We start from the raw sequence: 23,760 nt of genomic DNA on the forward strand, positions 1-23,760 counted from the left end.
AGTGATTTTCACTTTTGTTAGTTATCACATAAACACAAGTTTGTTGAAAGTGCAGTGCCTATTTAATTATCCCCATAGAAGTGGTCTCTTCCTCGTGACCCTCTAGTTGTTGCAAAACTGAAACTTCAACTTTCCGTCCTCCGGCTGGATAGCCACATGGTGCAGACCACGGACCCATAGTGTCACCAATCCTTAGAATATAATGTGAATGTATATTTTGTGATATGTATTTGTACCGTATTTTCCCATGAATGGCAGGAAATGAATAAACTAGGTAAAGCCTTCTTTCCTTGGTAAGCAGTGTACGTCCATGCAAGTTCTATATATTCTATTTGTTTATTCAAACGGGGAAATACATTTTCTAACATTTTACTAAACCATAACCAAGAAAAATCACATTTATCTCACTATTCACACATTTTCAAGGATAATACTTAAGATCTTGTCAATTTGTTTGACAACATGTCAACAAATTTCCATTGCTTTCAGCCCCACATCATTTGGCTACTTAAGTCCCATGTGTTTGGAAACCCTTAAGCTAGGATGATTTTCAAATTACCACTGATGTTATTACAGATGTGTCAGGTTTGATGAAGTCTGTGGAGAGAGGTTGAGACGAGAGCTATGGAGAAGAAGCCTAGTGAAATGTATTAGAGCCTTGTTTCTGACACAACACCTGCAATAATTACTGGGAAGCGACAGGTGGATTTACATAGTTATTAGTCATTTAATAACAGATGACTGATCAACTTGCCAGGATAACTTAGCACTGAATGTGCCTACATTTCTTATTTCTAAAGCAATACAATAGATTAGGAGCATGAATTCCTATAAAAGGCTTGTTCCTAACATTGTTAGTGCTGCAAAGGTAAAATAATTGCTTAGAAATCCTGTATTGTGTGTGCAAAACCTATTGATGTCCTCACAAATGAACGAGTCATTGCATAGGCGATCATTTTATATCCACGGTAATAGAAACTCATTGGGATCCCTTTCAATAAAACCAAGCTAATGTTAATTCACTGAGAGACAAACATGTTAAATAGTAATTGGATGTTAGACTTCATCTAATTTACTCTACGTAAATCAGATGGAAGATAGAAGGTCACAAGAAAGGTTGTCCAGGATTAAAAATGCTTTCCCACCTATGGGCTGGATATGGTATTGCAACTCGGTTCCATGTATGTTTTCCAGAACTAAGATATTAATGGCCTTTAGGATAAGTCATCGATATCAGATTAATGGGAGTCTGTTGCTCAGGACACTCATTGATCAGTTGTTTAAAGTGTCCGCAGCACTCACATGAGTGTTGCGGTCACTTCACTGCATACCAGGCACAATGTATGGACATTTCATAGTGGCTGTGTCTGATATAGTAGCTCAGTCCTATTTACTTGAATGGGACTGAGCTACTCTTAGGCCAAGTGACCTATTATCTTGACATCACAGACAGGAGAAGAGGCCTCAGTGCTCACCCAAGTACTGTGTCTTTTAACGCAACTGATCAGTGGTAGTCATAAGTGGTTGGCCTCTATTGATTTATTATTCATGACCTATCCAGAGAAACGTTTTTCTAAAGATTGGTTTGACCAATTTGCTGAATTTTGACAGTTTGACAAGCTCTATAAAATACTCTTAGATCACCTAAGACTATAACTAAGTACTTTTGAGCTGTATTGGAGCAAAGTTAATGAAGAAAAAGAAAAAGAGAAAAAAAGAAGGACGAAGAAAGAAAAGAAAGAAAAAGAGAAAAGAAGTAGAAGCAAAAAAGGAAGGAAAAAGTATAAGAAAATAAAAGAAGACTGAAGAAAAAGAAGAAGGAGAAGGGGGGAAAAAGAAGAATTAGAAAAAGATCTAAAAAAGAAAATGATTATTTTTTCCTTCTGCTTCTTCTTTTTCTATCTACTTCTTTTTCCTTCTCCTTTTTTAGTTTTTTTTCTTAGCAGGTACGATGATGACAAGTCGCCCAAAGGTTCAGGTTTTGCAAAACCAAATTTTTAGCCAAGTTCGACCTGAAACAATGTTCTACTGTTTCGGTTCACTCAATACAAGTCATCAATATCTTAGTCCCAGAAACCCCCTTTAATACAAGATATAATCCATGAAGAAGAGTGACACTGCAAATGCATACCTAATCCTGGACAACCCCTTCAAATAATGACTTCTTATGGTAACATGTGTAGTCTCATTTTTATTTAGAAGTATTGCAATATCTACATTATATGTCATTTCCTTCTAGTATACTTGTGTATTTCAGAGTTTTTAGTAAGCGGTATAAGGATCTTTTCGCCTTATAATACATTGTCCATCTCTCAGAATCCTCTTAATATTCCATTAATGCTCAGTAATTTTTTTTCTAATTGTGATTTATAAAAGGGAAGGATAATCCATTTTTATAATTTCATTTCACTCACTGAGGCAATAGTTTATTTCATTTTAAAAGTCATTTGTGTCATTGAGTCATCTGATTTTGAACTTACTCTGGAAAATACAGAAAAAAATTAATGATATACTTGGAAATTTGCTGTATAATGCTAGTAGTGCTACTAATGACAGCATGAAGCAGTAAAATCCATTTACCATAAATCAAAAGCACTTGCAATGGATGCTTCATGACCCTTATCCATAAATACAGGAGCTGCAATAAAGACCACTATATCTTAAAAACCTCTCTTCAATGGGCGACACACCATTGAGATTTTGAGGACAATAAAAAGAAAAAAAGGTTACAAATTCACTTTCCTATGATGACGTCTATAGCCATTACCTGAGAAACAGGCATATAGGTTTCAAGATAAAGAAAAACTTCCCATTAACTCTCGAAAACACTAAACTAATCACCATAATAAACATTTTATAGGGTGTTTATTAGTCTATGCCCACATAGGATGGGTTAGTGGTGGAAATCCACAGTGCAAACTCCAAGTCAAAATCCACAACATTTGATGTGGATTCTGGTACAGATTTTACCCCCTCACTTAAAGAGGTGGAATCTGAAACCTCATCTACAATACTGCTACTGTAAATACCACATGGGGAGAATCCCAAGCAAAAAATCCACCCCATGGGAGCTTAACCTTATGACTTCATGACTTGCTTTCAGCTACTATGTTGCTTGCGGTGATCATGCTGGTTGCCCATGGCAGGAACCTCTGTGCCTGTGTGGAAACATCATTACTTGGCCCCTAACCACACATTTGAGGGGCAAAAGGTTACTTTGGGAAAAGGGGAATCGATTACAATATGAGAATAAAGTATTTCTCAATGATAATAGCAAATTACGTAGGGTGATGGAGATCTGCAGTGTCATCTATTGCCTACATGGATTACTACCATCCAAATGTGCCACATACCTTAGTATGCAGAAAACCAGAAAAGTACATCATTAACCACATACTGACGTCCCTTTAACCTATGCAATTCAAGCACTTATGGATAAGGCCGCCTGTACACGAACAAATTTTTTCTGCGGAACCATAAATCTGCAGCAATTACCATGCATAGCATGCTATAGAAAAATGCTTTTTCCTGCACACATGTGGAAAGCAGCGGATGAAAAAAATCACAGAATGCACTATTTTAGCGTGAATTCAGCACAGATGGCTTCCATTGAAGTCAATGGAAGCCGTCCAACCCATGACCTGTTTGCAATTAATATTGCGTTATTGCCTAGCAACAAAGCAAGAAGAATAAACATTTTTAAAAAAATCTGTACTGCGCACTTCCTACGGCGGCTCGCTGCCACTATTCACAGTGCAAAAAAGAAAGAACACAGGCAGGCAGAGTCGCCAGCAGTGGTCAGGGTCGGATTCCGCTGCGGGCTCCTGCATGTGGAATCCGACTCTGCCGTGTGCAGGCAGTTTAAATCTACTGTAAGCAATAAGTGTCATGAGATATTGCTACGTATTGTTATAATATATGAATGCAGGTCTTGTGCCTGTACCTGTATCTGTATTATATCTTTATGCCTGGTTCATGTGGGAAATATTTTAATTGAAAAATGCTGAAATTTTGGTAAGCGTTGGTCACAGACTGTGTCCCCATCTCCAGCATGTGTATTCATGTCAGCAATACAAGTGGAAAGAGATTAAATTCTCACCTAGCATAGAGCACTGAAATGAATGATTCCACATATCAATGCACCGGCACCACCATGCAAGCTCCTATTTATGAGAGATCGTTGGCCACAAAAGCTGAGAATGCCTTTGAAGTGAGGGGCTACTATCGTAGCCTACAGACACCGGCGCGGCTAATTCCCAAGCATTTTATGATCTTGTAGCTAATTAATCACATAGAAGAAGCTGAGGACGACTCAAAAAGCCAGCACAGCAGGCACCTCACAATTTATTTATCAGGTTTTCATATCTATTGCCAATGGGCACGTGGGCACACACGCTGCATGGATAGATAATGTACAGTATATGTAGACAGATCATGCTATGTATATTACACCCTGCATAAAAAATAGAAGAATGGTAATGAGAGTAATGGAGATGCACAGCCTGAAACTCCGACAGGAACTGATTCTAGATGAAATGACAGCCATGCCTGTCTGTATCCAATTCTGTCACTCGTGGAGGGGCCTCATTTACTTTACCAGCTACCTGTGATACCTTAGTGTGCAGCCGCGCTCACAAATGTTTCAACATTCAGTTGTCCAACTTTCTTAATGTGCATGGATTGGAGCGACAGGCGAGTGACAGCAGATCTCGCTCAGGTCTAACTGTAAATAATAAGGTCATCTTCTATTTTCTGCTTAATCCTTTATTATGACAAGCTGGAAATATTTATATCTCCAAGGTTCAGAAAAAGAAAGGGAACGTGTCGAAAACTGTCCTATAGAAACAAAGGTGTTACTCACAGCAACCGCTCACATAGTATGTTGTGCTGGAAAAGGCATGCAAAACGTTTCATTTTCTTGTCATTGCCAATGAATGTTGTCGGCAACATCCCTTAGTATAAAGAGATGACAGGTTACTAGACTTCACCCATTTGCTCTCTGTGATTCCGATGGAAAAATCATAGATATAGTAATTATTTGTAAGAAAAGAAATGACAAATTTTGGCCGAACAACCACATTGTATCACTCAATGTGCACATGGCGTTCTGCTCTCTAAATGTCCAGCACGGCTCACCGGGGGCGGCCAGCCAGAATTTACCTTGTTCTGGACAACTTCACCAAAATCATGGACAGCCAACATTTTTCACAGACACAATGACAAACCGTACTGACTGATAAAGATTATAAGTAACGTATGTCTATAGGTCAGATATTAATATGAACTCAATGCCAGCATTTACTGTGAGCTGTAATATGATGATAATTACAGTCATAATAACCTGCTCAATACCACCAACCTCAAAAACACCACGGGCGCATCTATTTTTTTTCACAGACTTTGGAAAAAAGTGCCCTATTTTTATGGACTGTCCAGGAATTTTTGGACAGTTAACAACTCTGTTGATGATGTGAGCAGCACTGGCCAATGGAAGAAGCAGATATGGCACCTTTCTTATCTTACACTATCAATACACTGTATCCTTCATAGGGAGGCTTGTCAGTTTATGTTTGGCCATGAAGGAACAGACGTCTACTCGAACTGCTGGGCTGATATCATTTGCTATGTCTACTATTGGATGGTGGTGCTACAGAGGTATTGTTCCATCTTACTTATTTGCATATATTTCCCAGAGCAGCATGCATGGCCTTATGTCTCCTTACACATCTTCTAGGTGCTCTCCTTAAGGAGAGATGATACCCTTCACGACTCACTATTTTGGTAGGAGTGCAAAGGTGGCAGTCGCACCCAAACCCTGGTTCCTAAGGGGGCTAATTGTCCCTCTGCCATAATGAAAGACACCAGTAGTATAAATAACCTAGTACAGATGCGTCCACCCTTAGGGCTCAGTCACACGGGCGCCCATCTTCCTGCAGGATAAGACGGCCGCACTGCAGGTGCGGGCGACTCTCCGCACCGCCGGCAGAAAGAACACATGACTGGCTCCATTGCCGGTCATGTGTTCTTTCGTCCATCGCTGCGGAGAGTCGTCTGCACCTGCAGTGTGGCCGTCTTCTTCGTGCAAGAAGACGGGTGCATCGGCGCCTGGATGCTCCCATGTGACTGAGCCCTTAACCTTTCTTGAACTGTGGCAAGTTATACAATGTGTCATGATACCAATTCAATACAACATTGCACCACCCAGTAAATAAACATGATTGTCTAACATGGGAGCCTATGGGTGATGGATATTCCATAGATGGTATGTTTGGTGAACATCTCTCAACCTTGTCATATGTCTAAGGATACGTCTAGAGACGTCTATATGACACATCTCTAGAAGGGGCCCTGTTACAGATGTTGCAGTGGGACTGAGGGAATTTAAATTTTGTATCGGACTACAGCCGTCTTCCATTTTAGTTGCCTACAGGAGATCACATTCTAGCTATCCAGAGAATTCAGATTGCTATATTGCTGAAACAGTGTCACTGTTGTCCTGAAGCAATGTCTGTTACTACTTCTTAGTCCTATTGAGTTGACTGGAGTTGAGCTGCACCACCACACAATAGTGGCGCTGAGTTAGCAGCCATGTTTTTCTATCCCGATACAACCCCTGTAAGGTCATTGCCTCTTTAGTACAAAGATGCTGTTTTAGCCTACAAAGTTATCTTTGCAAGACTCACTTATAGCATCTTGTACTGGTGGATATGTCTCCAGCTAATAATAATGGTATGGGGAAGAATCACTGAATCCTCCTTCATGCTTCATATATCAAAATGTCATAGTCATTTTCCTCTCCTGTAACAGTTTCATGTCTTTTTTTTGTAATGTTACCAGACATCACAGTGTTCTTGGGTAGGATAATAGTTAAATACGGGCTTCTACCATATAAGAGTGTGCCTTTTAATCCAGTGCTTAAGGTTATACTATAAAACCCATTTATTTGCTAACCATAAAGGCTGTCTTCCGCTTTACACTAAACCATGTTCTAATAGACTGAGTCTTCCTGTATCTAGGCCCTTGTAAAGGCTTGGGAAGGAGGAACAATTTAATGACAAGGGTGTAACCACTACATCCTCAGCACAGCGGAAAACATATAAATGCTTATTACTGAGTAGAAGGGGAGGAAGATGAGATATTTCAGCAGTTCTGCTTCTGCTCATAAAATGTTACACTGATACAGAACATCCGAGCTCTGAACAGAATCCACCCTTCAGAGGCTTGTAATTCTTTCCCTAAGAAGACGGTACTCATTGTTCTTTCCGCTTGTCAACTGTTTATTTAATATTAGGGCAATTGACAGGTAACAGCTTTCTTTCCTAAGGACCTTGCAAGATACATACAAGGGCTTCTTTAAATAGCAAGCGGCAAAGAGAGTGCTCCATCTCTTGACTTTACCTAGCGCGCACGTCTGCACGGATTCTCATTATCTCATTCACTGCGATGCAGGTCCCTTCCACAATGAACAGATTGAAAGGATAGTATGAGTTCAGGGAAGAGAAAGAAATAGGGCCAGTACAATCACAATCAAAGAAACATGTTTGAACAAGAACATAACTAAATCACTACCTAGCCATCTGCACATATGCTTTTCAATACCCAGGAAGGTTGGATAAATATTTTTCCTCTTAATAAAGCGATCCGTATAACAGGAATTTATCATGCCGAATAAAGTCAAAAAAGATGCCTGTCGGTGAAAATGACCAAGGCCATTCACAATGGAAAAGAAATATTCTTCTAAAAGCATATCCCTATACATTACAGCAAGGGTGCACAGCGAAGTTCAATACAAATACAAGTCCCTTCGTATAAAAGGATTAAAAATGTGGTTTTATGTATTTATGTACATAGAAGCAGAATCATTTAAGCAAAGTTTATACAAAAGCTTCTGATGGAGGAATACAGTCATAGGCCGCCTGCACACGGGCGGAAATCCCGCCGCGGTATTTCCCGCGGGATTTCCGCCACTGAAAGTTTGCATAGGAGTGCATTACAATACGCACTCCTATGCAGACGGCCGCGGTTTGGCCGCGCGAAATCTCGCGCGGCAAACAAACCGCGGCATGTCCTATTTTTGTGCGGGGCACGCACTCACCCGGCCGCCGGCTCCGGTCTGCGCATGCGCCGGCTGCGCCGCAGCCAGCACATGAAAGAGCCGGGGCTGCCAGGCGCGGGTGAGTACACGCTCGTCCCTGCAGGCTCTCGGGTCGGGTCCCACGGCGAGCATTCTCGCTGCCGGATCCGACCCGCTCGTCTGCAGGCGGCCATAGACTATCCTATCAAAAGTAATGGGACAACAGAGCAAGAATCAAAAGCAGTATTTATTTACACGTTAATACATAGTTGGGGTCCTTTGGTTGTAATGACATCGGATACTTTCCATGGAATACTTTCTACTAATGTCTGGTACACTTCAGCTGCTATTTCCCTCCATTCATCCTGCAAATTTCACTTAAAGAAGATGCACTGGCCTGTCTACAATGTTGCAAGAAGTATTTCCTTTAGACAGTTGAGCGATGGCACAACGTCCTATGGACAACAAATCACATTAGTCCCCCTTTAAATCAGATGGATGTATCTAAGTGTGGAGGATACCTGAGAAACAACTTTTGCTTAAGAGTATTGTACCAGCAGTTAAGTAGGGGGAAGGTTCTGTTATGGTCTGAGGATGTTTTATGTGCCATGGTCTCAGTCCATTGATTCTAGTGGCAAGAACAATGAACATGGCAGTATACCTTGACATTCTAGACAATGGGTTCCTGACAATGTGACAATATCCTGGGAATGGTCAGCAATACTTCCAACAAGATAACACGACTAGTCATAAATCCAACACTGTTTTACAGGAGGATATAGACATTCGACAGTTACACTGCCCTGATCTCAACCCTACAGAACACCTTTGGGATGAACTGGAACATAATGTCAGGAAATATGAACAGATTTAATTTTCTTTTAGAGAACTGGTCAGAAATTTGCAGGATGAATGGAGAGAAATACCAGCTGAAGTGTATCGGACGTTAGTAGGAAATATGCCATGAAGAGTATCTGATGTCATTAGGCCAAAGGAGGCCCAACTAAGTATTAACATATGTAAATGAATATTACTTTTGATTCTTGCTCATGTGTAATGTTCAATTGCAGCATAACTCTACATTTTAGATCAATATAGTCTCCAGTTTAAAAAAGAAACAAAAAAAAACAAACATTTAGAAACTTGTATAAATATAGTACTTTTGTTCTAAGTCAGTGTTTCCCAACCTTTTTAGCCCTGGGCCACCCTGAGGATTTTTTTCTTTTTTTTACCTTGAAGCACATCTTCCAAAAAATCATTACAAAAAACAGCCTAAAACACCCCTGGGTCACAGTATAAATTACATCTAGGGATTCACCATCCCTCCCTGTCACAGCTGAATCATATCCAGCACTTCAATAATGCTCAAACCTCTCTCTTCCCCCTCCCCAGCCATATACATGTGGCTAAGCCTCTATCTCATGCATGTATGCTTAGCCAAGCCTCTTCCTTCTGCCGAAATATGCAGGTTTGCTCAAACCTCTCTCCCTCCCCAGAGAGTGGTTTGCGTTTACTCTTAGACATACTTTGGTGTAAGTCTGTGAACATCCAACATGCACATGTAACTTCCTGAGTGGAGCGCTCCTCTCTGGTGTGGCAGTGGGTGAGGAGGTGGGTGAGGCAGAGTGACTGTGCATCATTGGCAGAGCTCTACCGTGGTGCCTTCTTTTGTTCTACTTCCAGTAGTGCTAATGAACAGCAGCTAATTAATTCCTAATGTGGCTAAATATGACTCCCTAGCTGGGAGCATCATAGCACCTCTGGTGGGTTCTTGTGATGCCCTAGGGTGCCAGGGCACCCCGATTGGTGTTCCAGTGTGTATCTGACATACAGTATTCATCCCGTATGTGAAGTTGTGACAAGATCTCATAGCAACTTGCACTAACATTGCATAAACTTGTCCTTTATAGAAATTCACTTTATATTCATGGCCCTTACCATGATTTCATTTCATAACATTACAATACTCTGCGGTTTTCACTAGTATCGCCAATCAATCAACTGGATTAACAACTCGTCAAAACATGTTATCTCTACAAGCTTTGCTGACAGGGTTACTATTGTTAATAGGATCAGTATAACATAAATAATACTATGGAAGAATGAGTCATAGAAAACAAACATTTCTTTCGGGCTTGACATGTCATGCACTAATGTACATCTAGTAAAGTATGCATAATCTACACAATGTAAAAAAAAAACAAGTAATAACTAGAAATGGAAAATATTGAGGCTAGGACTAATGGGACATGCATGACGTATACTGAAATAAATTGGACACATTTTTTTAAATAGAACTAGACCAAAATATTAGAGTTTTAATTAACATAAAGGGAAGATAAAATGAGCAAGAACCATTGATTGAGCCAGAGTAATCGAGGAATAGATATAGTTAAAAGTAACTTAAAGATTGCCTTTGACATCCTCTGATCAGTGGGGCCGGCTGCATAGCTTTGCAGCTGTGGTCCCCACTGACACTTTTGCAGTTTTGCTTTTGTCTCTACACCAAACCATTCTCCAGTTCCGGCTCCCATTACATACAGAACCCAGGGTTAGTATTAAGTCAGGTGGGTGGTCTCTATTTCTTGGTATCCATAAAACCTGAAATCATGCACTGAAATTGAGTTGTAGTGACCACCCAGCTGACTATATAGTAGAGCTGAGCTCTGTATTTAATGGAAGAATGGGTCGGGAGGACAGAAGAAAACTGTGATAGAGTCAACAGAAATGCAGCTGTAACTACGCAGATAAGAGGACATGACAGGTTCTCTTTAAGGATTTCCTTTATTTAGACTACTTTCCTCAACTAATACTCTTTTACATGCATCAAAGAATGAAAACGCAACTTAAATTGGTATTCCAGCGATTCAAAGTGCATAACATGAAATTTTATAATGTAATGCTATTACTTATTTTACAAAGCTGAAGACTTATCTCCCACCCCTGCTTAGTTCTCCATCAGTATCCAGTGGTTATGGCCTGCATGCTCAGTGCTATACTAGGCCGCAGCTGAAGCCTGTGCTGGCAATGGCAATGTGACAAACTAGCAGCATTGGCATAACTCATTTTAAAGACTGCATAGGAAATATTACAAATCTCAACTATTACAGTAGTATAACCTATAGTGTTTATCAAGTGGGCCATGCCAGGCTTTAACTATGGCCTAGTGGAGGACAGTTAAAGATCTCTGGAATGATAGCATTAAGAGTAACATTTAGGCTGGGTTCACACGGGGCAGATTTGCTGCAGAAATTCTGTGCGGAATTTCGCAGCGGCAAATCCGCATGAGGCCGCTAATACCGGGATTAGCCAGCCATGTGGACGAGAGTTCTCAGAAATCTCGTCCACACGGGATGGAAAATCCGCTGTGGCTAAGCCAGCAGAAGCCACTGCTGCGGTGCGGGTTTGCCGACTGCAGCATGTTCATTTTTTTTTTCCGCTGCGGCCGCGCTCTCCTCTATGGGAGCGCCGACCGCAGCGGAAGAGCGAGCGGGCGGGCCGCTTTAAAACCACCGCGGGTCTTGAAGCAGCGGTTCTCCCTGCGGAAATCTCGTTTTTCGCTAAGGCCAAACTGCGGGATTTCCGTCGGGAATCCGCCCCATGTGAACCCAGCCTTAGGGAACTGTTGCAGTACATGGGCATAGTCTACATATAAAATTTCAGTTTTTGCCCAAGTTACATCTTAAATGGTTTACTTTCATAGTATAAAGGACTTATTATTTTTCATTATGTGATACTAACTCATATTCCTTAACCATATTCATGAGGACAATGTAATTTAATATGTATTGGAAGGTTAACATAAAGTAAGAAAGGTACAGGTATAAGGTACAGTAAAGGTAGCATATGAAGAATGAAGAAAGCACATACAGAATGGGGGAAACTGAGCTACGCAGCAGCACATGTGAAAAAGACTTGGGTATACTAATAGATCACAGACTGAACATGTGTCAACAATGTGATGCAGCAGCCAAAAAGGCAAACACAATTCTGTGATGTATTAAGAGAAGCATAGAGTCTAGATCACATGAGGTCATTATCCCCCTCTACTCCTCCTTAGTCAGACCTCCTCTGGAGTACTGTGTCCAGTTCTGGGCACCTCACTTTAAAAAAAAGACATAGACAAACTGGAGCAAGTTCACAGAAGAGTTACCAAGATGGTGAACGTCTTGCATATCATGTCCTATGAAGAATGGTTAAAGGATCTGCGAATTAGCTTTCAAAAAAGAAGGCTGAGAGGAGACTTATTAGCTGTCTACAAATATCTGAAGGGCTGTCACAGTGCAGAGGGATCAGCCCTATTCTCATTTGCACAAGGAAAGATTAGAAGCAATGGGATGAAACTGAAAGGGAGGAGACAAAAATTAGACATTAGAAAAAACTTTCTGCCAGTGAGGGTGATCGAACAGTGTGGAACAGGTTACCATGGGAGGTGGTGAGTTCTCCTTCAATGCAAGTGTTCAAACAAAGGCTAGACAGACATCTGTCTGGGATGATTTAGTGAATCCTGCACTGAGCAGGGGGTTGTACCCGATGAGCCTGGAGGTTCCTTCCAAACTCTACCATTCTATGATTCTAAGGTCAGTATTTACATTGAACGATCACTGTATTTGGAACACTTAATCAAAAATGGGTTGGTCCACCTGTTTGGGCAATCATAGCTTTCAGACATCAAGGAACAGATTCCACAAAGTCTGTCAATTGGTGAACATTTTGTGGATAAGTGAGAGCATACAGTATCTCACAGCCCTTTCCAGTATATCCCAAAAATGTTCAACGGGGTTACAGTCAGCATGGATAACTCATTGTTGTGTTCCTACAACCACTCTCTAGTGATCCGAGCTCAATGACATGAAGCATTGTCCTGTTGAAAGATGGCACTGTGGTTGGGTAAGACTTCCTGAAGATATGGGTGCAGATGGTCAGCTAACAGATCCCTGTAGCGTTTACCATTCATAGATTGTGGTATGATGGCCAACAGTCCTAGGACATGCCAACAAAACACTCCCCAGACCATGGCACTGCCACCTTTGACCTGTTGAACCCCAACGGTGCATCCGTGGGATACAGCTTCATGCTGCTTGCGCTAGATGTGGAGCAGACCTTGTCATCGATATGGTTCAGTAGGTAATGGGACTTGTCACTCCAGACAACCTTCTGCCATGTGTCCAAAGTCTATTGGCATGTTTCCAACACCCATGCAAGTTGATGTTGGCTAGGACATGGGGTCATCAGTAGCACACTTGTTGGTCTTTAGCTATTGAATGCCAGTCGACACAAGGTGTGACACAGGGTCATTGTTAAAATCTGTCTAATGTCCCTGGTGTTTTACTTCTGGGTCAGTTGGCCCAATGGTAAGTCATTGCTAAGTTACCAAATGTGACACCAAGAACTCACCTCTAGGATCAACCAAACATGGCCTGCCACTGTGTGATCTTCTATCAGTTTTCTGTCCATAGTTCAACTAATGTTGGTCCACTCTTGATACCATTGTTCGAGAGCAGCCAACAAGTGCGACTTTGTCAGAAATACTGGCTCCCTACTTGCAGCCACCAACAATCTGCCAGCAGTTAAAGTCACTCAAGTCATCACAATTTTCCCATGATTGACAAATATTGTTTTCTGCTATGTATAAGAGAGTCTAGAACACAATATGAGAGCTGATTGTGATGCGCTCATCATGTGGTACAGTGTTACTGATCAGAAGAAGTCATGCACCAGCTAGTCCTAATCCAGTAAACATTCAATGTAGTAACATGAAGTGTCATCTATGACCTTGTGGCATGTTGGAGAAACTGTACTAGGAACTGAACCCTTGGGTCTATAACCTGGAAATGTTTTGATCTATTCTAGGATATCAAGTTATGCACATTTGTATTGTAATGCTATAAACTATATCATATGTGCTTTTTTAACTTCCTGTTTCAGAAAAATGCAAGGTAAAAGTTTTCTTTTCTGAAAGATTACAGAGGCATAAAAGCCACATCACGGTTAACAAGTCCTCTAACATACAGAATTCACATGTAAATAAGGTACAAGTGACACAGAACAAAAACAGAACAAATATGTAATGCTTCAGGCTGTGACACAGTATGTTCTGGAGGCAAATAAACAGCATTGTCACGCTGTTCGTGGGTTTGTATTCTCAAATCTATTATGTTCTCAAACTGATGCGCTATTATCTTTGGACAACTTTCACACCGGGAGGTGATCCCTGGCAGCGTAATTTTCAAAATGAAAAGCTTACAAACAAGATAAATTTCATTGCTATGTTACCTGAATTAATATCACCTGACAGTCATTTCAACAAATGCAAAACTAGCGAAAGCTATTTTGAGACGGCAGCTCTGTGCGGAAAACAACTATAATAAACTCCAATCTGCATATTTCCATAGTTAATAAGATTCCCGTATACGAAAAATAATAGACCGCCAATCAGAAGTCAACAGTTGTAGCGGGAAGTAGGGGTGTTTTACAGAACAACACACAGGCGTCTTGATTACATTTCTTGCAGCTCTGGAATTCGCTCAGTCCCAGATTCTTATTACTTTCCCACTATAAGGTTCAATCTGCGATAATCTACTTTAATAAACACATTTTCTCGCCCGTAAAGATGTCCTGTCAGGAGCTTTTTCACAAGCGTTTATATTTCATTTATTGCGTTTTTATGCTGCTTTACCGTAGATTTGCTGTAATGTTTCATGATGCTTTCTGAATCGCCGGTAAGCGTCTATACGTTATTTACTTCTGTTGTGGAGACGCTTCATATTTTAAAAAATAATGCCAGTTTCAGACAAACAGGAGTGAAAACATATGAATGATGATATATAAATATTACATCTGAAATTCAGTAAGCAATTTGATAATCCCTACCTTGAATGGTGATTGGTTCATGTAAAGCTTGTCATGAACTGATCGAAATTTAGAAGTTACTTTATAAAAGCAATTTTATACATTTTTGAGATCTCTGATGCAATTATTGATCATAGGAACCTTTATTATTGACGTAGAACTCTATTTTGGAATGAGCCACGTGATCACGTATGTAAGACAGATTTACATCGTCCGGATGGAAACAAATGCAGACTGTGATCTTGGCAACCGTGTGGAATTCCTTTAGAAAGTATACTAGACAATGGTATAACCCTCACATTATGCATTTTAATTAAAGGGACTGGTCGGTGGGAGTCCCAATGCTGAGATCCCACTGATCTTGAGAACAGGACTGCCATGTACCCCTGTCCTCCTCACTTTGGGGCAGGGGCGTAATTATAGAGGGTGCAGGGGATGTGGTTGCACCCGGGCCCAGGAGCCTTAGGGGGCCCACAAGGCCTCTCTTCTCCAAATAGGGAGCCCAGTACTATGAATAAAGCATTATAGTTGGAGGCCCTGTTACAGGTTTTGCATTGGGGCCCAGAAGTTTCAAGTTATGCCTCTGTGCAGCATGGTTTAGGTATGGGTACGGGTACAGATACAGATAGAGAGGGGGCCCCAGCTCACCTTTTGCATCAGGGCCCCTGAGCCTTTAGTTACGCCCCTGCTTTGGGGTCATAGCATCCCTACAGTGAGGATGAAACTGAATGGAGCACTGGTCATGCAAGTGCACTAGCCTTCTATTCCCTTTCAGTGGGACTGCGAAGATACCCGAGCGGGTGCTACCTAGCTATTTCCAACAGCCCCATTAAAATGAATAGAACACTGATCGCACATGCTCGGCCAGCACTCTATTCGCTGTGACGTCACTGCAGGGGAAGAATCGACCCTTCCAGTGACAGGGAGTCCCGGTTTCAAAATCAGCAGGGATCACAGCAGTGATCCCCCACTGATCATCAAGTTATACCCTATCATCTAGATAGGGAATAACTTACAATTGTGGTATAATTCCTTTACTATTTGATTTAGGGTTGTGGTATTGGCTTTTACACTTTATCATAAAAAATATGCTACATTCAGGCGCAGTGACGAGTGAACTTTTGAAAACGTTCGGTTCAGCTGTTTTGTCAAACTTTTGGAAATAGGTCAGCTCATTCCGAAGTCGTGTAAGTTGAAGCAAACCGGAAGTTCACCAAAACCCCTAAAACTGGCATACAACACTAACAGCCATAAAATCTCTATATAACACTCTGGGAGTAACAACAGAGTAATACTCTGAGAAAACAACAAAAATTAGGGGCTGCAGTAGCAAACGTTTAAACATTTTGTATAAATGTTTTTAATTAAATAATTCTTGATTTATGCTTTAAAGTTTTTCTAATGAGACAATTAAAAAAAGTTGAAACTTTGAAAGCATTTTTATAAAAAAAAAAGGTAGAATTGTTAAAATATGAGCATGGATCAATTTGGAACCATGTAGAGACAATGGGTTAGCGTGTCAGCGAGACAATATATTGGCTTAGTAGAAATTATAAATCCAGCTCTGATTGCTGGCATTTACAATTATGCATAAATGTAGCAGCAAAGGAACATATAGAGACACATACCCATCCCCATAGTCGCCATCATGGCATGGTGGTGGAAACACAGCCATCTCTATTAGGTTGTCATGCCCATTTTCAAGAACTGGGTGATTTGCTATTTTTCTATAAGAAAAACATTGTCAATATTAAAATATGTTTAAGTGGGAAAAAAACAAATAAAAATAATAGTTATTATAAATCAGGACATTATACGTTCCTCATTGGCTGTGGTTATATGAAGAAGCATAATTAATGAGATTGCTATGGCTAGCTGGAGACAAATCACAAAAAATTAAGTATCGAAAAAGAAGAAGAACATTTTTTTCCCCCCTCTAAACACTAAAGTTACAAATTAAAGTGTTCATGGAGGGTTGGTAAATAAAGCACATCTAAAATACAAATACCATTGCCCTTCCTAATTACCTGCAAGTTCCATTTAGTTTTAATCCAGCTTTACGGAAACATTATTTGCCAACAACAATCCTTTCATAATTGATATAATTATTAAGTCAAACACTAGGAGCGTCGGAGTCGGTTCTTATGGCTTTAAAACACATTCTATTAAATAGTCACTTAGTAGGGAAAATTATTAATCTTTTAGGTTTCCGCTCTCCACATTGAGTAACTGATGCTGTTACTGCCAAGCAAGCATTTTAAAATATCTCATTACAATCTGGAAATTATTTGGAGCATGTGTTAAGGAAAGTCTATAATAACTAAGTTGACTGTAAAGCACAACTTAACAGTTTGGGGGATATTTCTTTGTGAAATGTCCATGTTCTTATGACGGAAAGAGATGATACTTCTATGTTGGTCATTTTGGATAAATCCATACTCCTCAAAGGTGAAATAAACTACATCTTATTAAAAATCGCCTCTGAGGCACCTATGTGGTGTACAGCATTTATTTAAGGGGTTATTCCACTAAAAACACTTATCACCCATTCACAGGATCGGGGAGAAATATTTGATCACGGAAGGTCCAACTGTTGGTTCCCAACTACTTTAATTTTGATTTATAGAATGGACCCTTGGAGGCTATGAAGACTCCCCAGACAAAACTATCTTGAGTTATTTGGACTATGGAGTTTGGGAAATGTCAACACCAATACATCCCATCCTCATTTGTGCAGCACCTCCCCTTAAGGAGGCCCCAAGTAAAGGGATATCAAGGCACTTGACTAAATTGATGAAGGCTGCTCCACAACCAAGTTGCCACGTTATGGCAATGCTGCACTTCGCATTTTATATAATGAAAGAATTATAGTTTTCATGAACTATTGCCCTAGGGAGGCTGACCTAGAACATAGCCAAAAAAATGTTTATTTTTGGCCAGGAAGAGTCTGATGTGCTAGTCCATGCGTTTCACTGCATCTTCTCAACTTATTTTACTCTAGACAAGTTCAAAAATATATAAGTGAGTGCAACTCACTGTTGTATAGTATCACTTTGCTATAATCTACCAGGTAGGCAATTGTTTCATTGTGAATTAATAGCTATCTAGCTCAGTGACAATTAATTGCAAAAGATGAAGTAACTCGGAGCACTTAGACTAACTAAAGACCAAAGAAAGATATATATTATATATACACACACACAACACAGTATATCCATTCACAAGTATGTGCAGACATTATACATACACTGTATCTAAACATATTATCAGAGTGCCGAAAAAAATTATAGTCATGTCCGATCAACCTGTCAAAAATATTGACTAGATGCAAAGTTTGCAGATTTCTTTCTTAATTAAACTTTACACTTCAAAGGTTTTTTCTTAAGCAAAATATCCTGAGAAGAGAGAAAGCAAAGTGCAGGAAGAGCACCGGTACATGTGTACTAATGCAGATCCATAATTTTGACAATCATACAAAATTCGATGGGTAAAAAAGATCAAAGAGAAATGATGAGTGCATGTTCAATAAAACCTGATGTTTTTCATATTTTGCCCATATCTTTGGCGCAGAGTCCTCTTTTATGAAATACTTCATAAGAATAAGACATGAGTATGGGTTTAACATTAAAACAAAAACTTGTGCATTGCATACTAGAACCTTTCTGTAATGTTTTTCAAAGAACATTGCTTGTTTGGGGGATTTTCTAAGCAGGCCTTTAAAACTTGTATGCTTACCTTTCATACAATATTTAAATGGCTCCTACTCTTGTAGAAGTCTGTATACTTGGAATACCAAGAAACTTAACTTAAGGACCTGTTTCAAACAGTAGGAGGCTTCTTTATGCCACATACAAAACAAACATGCAGTATAAATGATATTCTATATCTAGAAAATCCTGCTACCAACAATGTATAATCAGTCATATTAATCATTTAATCAATGGCTAGGGACCAACGTAGATAAAATATACTATATATACTGTATGTAGGTCAAGTAGGGTAACCTGTGAAATTAATATTCTGCTATAAAATAAAATATTTATGTCAGACATTGACTACATCTACAGCATAAAACCGATTTAGCATTCCAAACTGAATTGACTACAGGGACACTTTGGAATATTCTCTTAGAATACTTCCATTGCCAATTTCAAAGCTAAGTCTCACTTTTTTATACCATTTTTCTTTTAGGTCCAAAAATCTACTTGGACACATTTCAAATTCATTTCAATTTCTGATTCAGAGCTAAAAATCTCCTACTCACCCATAGAGTCGTAGAGTTATTTACAAAATTGAAGCTTCCTGCAGTCACTGCTGAAGAGTGCTTAGAGTTTACGACATAAAGATTCAATACTTTACTAAGTTTACCAAGCTTAGAATTTTATTACTTAATGGGGTATTCCCAACTCGGCCAAGCATGGCTGAAAACTGAATACCAGTCCATATGCTGCAGCCATCAGTGGCTGGGATTATGGAAACAGCTGAACTGGCTGTTCTACGCAGCTTCCGTATCTGCCATAAAACGAAATCACAGTTATGGAAACCGCATAGCATAGTGAGATATACTGTTTCTGTAACTCTTGATGTGCTACGCTATTTCCGTAACTACCATTCAATTCTGTAGGCGTTACGGAAACAATGTAGAACATCCAGTTTGGCTCTTTTTCTTAACCGTTTCCAATCCACTGTCTGATGACTTTCTACATTCTGATTGAAGCTTGTACAGCACCAATGTCAGAAGACGTCCGACAGGGTATTCTTATCATCTATTGCCAGCCACTCCGCTGTTGGAGCCTCTCTGGTGCACACACACTGGCTTTAGCCAGCAGATGGCACCATTGTATAACAGCAAAAAGAGAAAGCCTTTTAGGAAACCCTGAATCCAAAATTGGATTGGAAAGGGTTAATCCTGGGTGCCTGTGGCTATAAAGGTAAGCTAAAATGTAGTTAGTGGACCCCCCATTCTGGTTAGAGGTATGAATCCCAGTAGTGGGACCACATCTCGTAGACATTTAAGCATTTGGGTGTATCACCTGTTGACTTGTCCCCCTTTTCTTACATATGATCCTTTGCCCATGATTGTGATCATATATTGCAAACAGTTTCCTATACTGAGGAGGGAGTTTGAGTCTTCCTTCCTATACTGAGGAGGGAGTTTGAGTCTTCCCCTCATGACCCGGTGAAATAGGGAAATCTGTACCCTTATATGAGTGACCTACCTAATAAGTGCTTATTAGTCTCAGGCAGCCTGCAATCTGGATTTTTAACCTTTAGCAAGTGAATTTAATAACAGTTATATTTCAAGGAACTTGTACAGGGGGTTAATGCATTTGGCATTTGTTCGCACTTCAAGTCATTTATAACCCTTGCCGAGCTTCTAAGCTGATCAGTTGGAATACATGAAGGGCTGTGCACCTCTTCATTTATTAGGTAAAATATGCACCAGTGTCATTATTATTTGAAATGCCAGTCTTAATAAATTTCTCCCATAATCTGTACAGGAAGGTTCTTGTCACTATGAAGTACAGTAGATACAGTTGTATGATTGCTATCTGGAGTGCTTATAATGCCTGCATCTTTAAATAGAGGTTAGGGAATTGACAATGTTTGCGATTCCAACTTTAAGGGAGCATGCACTCCAGTTATGGCTGCAGAATGCTCCCATTGGCACCATACTCTAACACAAAAAAGTGGACAAGTGTCTCAGGCAAGGGAATCTTCAATGCTCGCATGTTAAAATAAAACATATTTTTAATTATAAATCCCTATGAAGCTTGTGTTTCCCAGCTAATTCCAAACAGCATTATACCAAATACCATGACATATACAATACACACTGTTTAATTTGCTTTTAATTCTAATGAGTACTGAATGTTAATGAAAATACCAAAAGCTGCATATTAAAACAGTTTACTTATATAGTGGAGGAAGCAGAAGAGAAAAGAACACCCCCCCCCCCCTCCCAGTAAAACAACAGTCCTATGGAGAAGGTAAATGACCGATTTCACAATATTATTTCAGATAGTTAAACAATGGTCCTTAAATTTTAATTTAGACGGGCTTCTATGCTAAGAGTCAAAGAAGAATTTTAAGATTTGCCATCAAATAGAATGCGGCAAACTTTTAGAGATAAAAGTGCCGGGTGCAGAGAAAGTAGAAATTTGTTGACATTAAGATCTTACCAAATCGAGCGCACATTTTGCTGCTTGTATTTTAAGTGAGGAAAATCAAATGATGCCTCGTCCCCAGTCCCTTATAAATCATTAAGTGTAAACTTTGGTAACCATACAGTTAATATTTTATTAAATAGTTCAAAAGCAAATAAAGCATAAATTACAGTATGAATTCCCACATCTCATGCAATGCGTTTCATTAATGTTTAAGTGTAAATGTCCTATTTTACCAATGCTTTACACAGCATTATCCAAACCTTTTTGTGACACATGAATTAACAGGATTCTGGGCCGATGCATCAAACATAAGGGCGACTTGTGATAATGAGTCAGCCGCATTTAACTATAGATGTCTGATATTTTATGCATGAAAAACCTTCCTAAAGTAAACTCCTAACACGGTGTAAGACAATACAGGTACTGTATATACTATATGAGAAAAACGATATAATCAGCATTAGATAGACTTATATGATACATGTATGTAGTGCAGTATATTAGCTGTTTACTTGAGTCAAAGCTTCATATATAGACCTGAGAGAAGATGCACATATAGTGGAAACGCAGTGCATCTTCCATTTGGATTTTCAAATAGAAAATCAGCATCGGTCAACAGAAACATTCATGTCGGTAAGATCTGAACAAGTCTTGTCTACATGCTGCACAACTTTTTTTTTCACTAATAAAATGACCTGTGCTGCAGATTTTTTACATTTGTAGCATGCCAATTTTACCGCAGATTTCACACTTTTCAATAAAGAGAGCATTTGGACTTTGCTGCAGATGCATTGTGATTGGTGGTGCATTTTGCCACAGTGTCCATCCAGATTAACCTATTATTGTGCAATGTTGATCCAGAAGAAGGCAAAAAAAAACCTCTTAGGCTTTATTCACATGAGTGTATATCGGCCACCGTTTTCACAGCCTGCTGATATACGCTACCATCTGATGCATTGGATTCCAATGCATCACATCATACAGGTGTATTACCGCAGCGTAAAAGCGCCCGCCCGGCCAATATAGCACCAGTTGCTTTTACGTTGGGCAGGAAAGATAGTTCCAGAACTATCTTTCCCAGCCAGAATACGGCTGCTACCATAGACTCCTATGGGAGCCAATGATAGCTGCCGGAGAAGAGAGGTGGGACAGAGTTTAGCAGCGTGACTGCTAAACTCCCCCTTCTCTCTGCCCCTTGCTGGCTGTTTGCAATGAGAGGAGCCGGGACAGGGGTGGAGTTGGTTGCTAAGCTCCCGCCCCGTCCTGCCCCTCCCATTGCTGGCTGCCGACAAGGGGCAGAGAGGGGGCGGGAGCTTAGCACACTAGCTCCCGCCCCATCCCACCTCCTCCTCTTGCAGAGTGCTGATGAAGGGGAGACAGCTTAGCAGAGCTAAACTGTCTCCCCCTGCCTGACGGCAATGTGGACTCGGGGTATAAGCGCCGGGCCTGTGCTGTCTAAGCGGCGCACATACATTAGTGCCTGTTCACGCGTTTTTACAGCAGTTAAAGTAATTTAGGCTCATATTGACTCTTCATCCTACTCTGTGGAAGGTCAGATTTTGCCTAGAGCAAGCCCATACAGCTGTTTTAGGGGCACTTAATGTACACTACTTCATGAATGTATATCATATTTAGACCATTTTTTTAGACGAACTATCTTGTAGTAGTTTTCTGTATATACATTTCTTTTTGTACTCCAATGTATTTTACCTTCATGGTTCATTTAGGAAAAAATCAATTTTGGCGTTTAGTGGTCCTTTACCATAATTCAATTTGAGTTCATTTAAACAGTAGAACTATTTAAAGCGTTCATCTAGGCGGATAAGCACAGATACCTAAGAAATGTATTATCACTTACATTCATTAAAAGCGTACATATTTCTTTGGATATCAAGGACAGGCAGCAGCTACATTTACTAAGTGTAAAAAACATATCATTATGAATTATCTAATCTCTCATTGGCCCAAAACATTTCTTCAAAGTCTGAATGTGATTCAGTGAACAGCTGCTGACATTAAAGAGAAATTACAATGCTGAACAACTAAGAGCCACCAAGTGAATACACATTCTACTAACTTAGAACCTGCCTGGCACAGCCTTGTATATGCTCTGCTGATACATGGCACAATGAAGATTCAATAAATAAATAATACAAAATTCAGAAAAAGAATCATTAAAACTAATTAAAATCTTTGCCTATAGTAACTTATTAATGACATACAAGGCCTCGCTCTACTGGAATTATTACTTAATTAAGTCAGGTTGCAACTACTGCAAGTATTGTATAAATTTAACACAATGGCTAGTTTCTGCCATGTCTGACAGTAAAATATATGACAGCCAGTTGTCTTGAGGCTGATCCATTTTCCCATGGGATATAGTGTGCTATATGAAATTATAAGCTTGGTAGATGAGGTAAGAATATTCCAATCTGTGAATGAAACTTTCAAATAAATTATCATAGCAAAATTAGTAGTATGGATTAGATCTCACTTGGGGGTCTTCATCAGTAGGAAAGGGAGGACCATGACCTAAGTTCTGCAGCGAGTGCAAGCATAGGCTGATTGATGGTAAAATATACTATGATTGTCTTAAATTATATGCTTTAAACTGCTTAAAATGTAAACCCATTTTAAGGTGAATTAAGGGGCACATACATTGAG

General features: G+C 39.9%; 1 protein-coding gene across 5 annotated transcripts in view; it reads right to left on the bottom strand.

The window, feature by feature from the left end:
- The window catches only part of TENM3 (teneurin transmembrane protein 3), a 550,183-nt gene that overhangs the window by 248,018 nt on the left and 278,405 nt on the right, over nt 1–23,760 (bottom strand). For 3 of the 5 annotated variants that reach the window (XM_066573501.1, XM_066573500.1, XM_066573503.1), the window contains exon 5: nt 16,555–16,653. The exons of the other annotated variants lie outside the window; for them this stretch is intronic. In XM_066573501.1, the coding sequence (XP_066429598.1) occupies nt 16,555–16,653 (99 nt within the window). The remainder of the gene's footprint in view (nt 1–16,554; nt 16,654–23,760) is intronic. 5 annotated transcript variants of the gene reach the window in all.

The sequence above is a fragment of the Eleutherodactylus coqui genome, chromosome 7 (assembly GCF_035609145.1).
Source record: "Eleutherodactylus coqui strain aEleCoq1 chromosome 7, aEleCoq1.hap1, whole genome shotgun sequence".
NCBI lineage: Eukaryota > Metazoa > Chordata > Amphibia > Anura > Eleutherodactylidae > Eleutherodactylus > Eleutherodactylus coqui.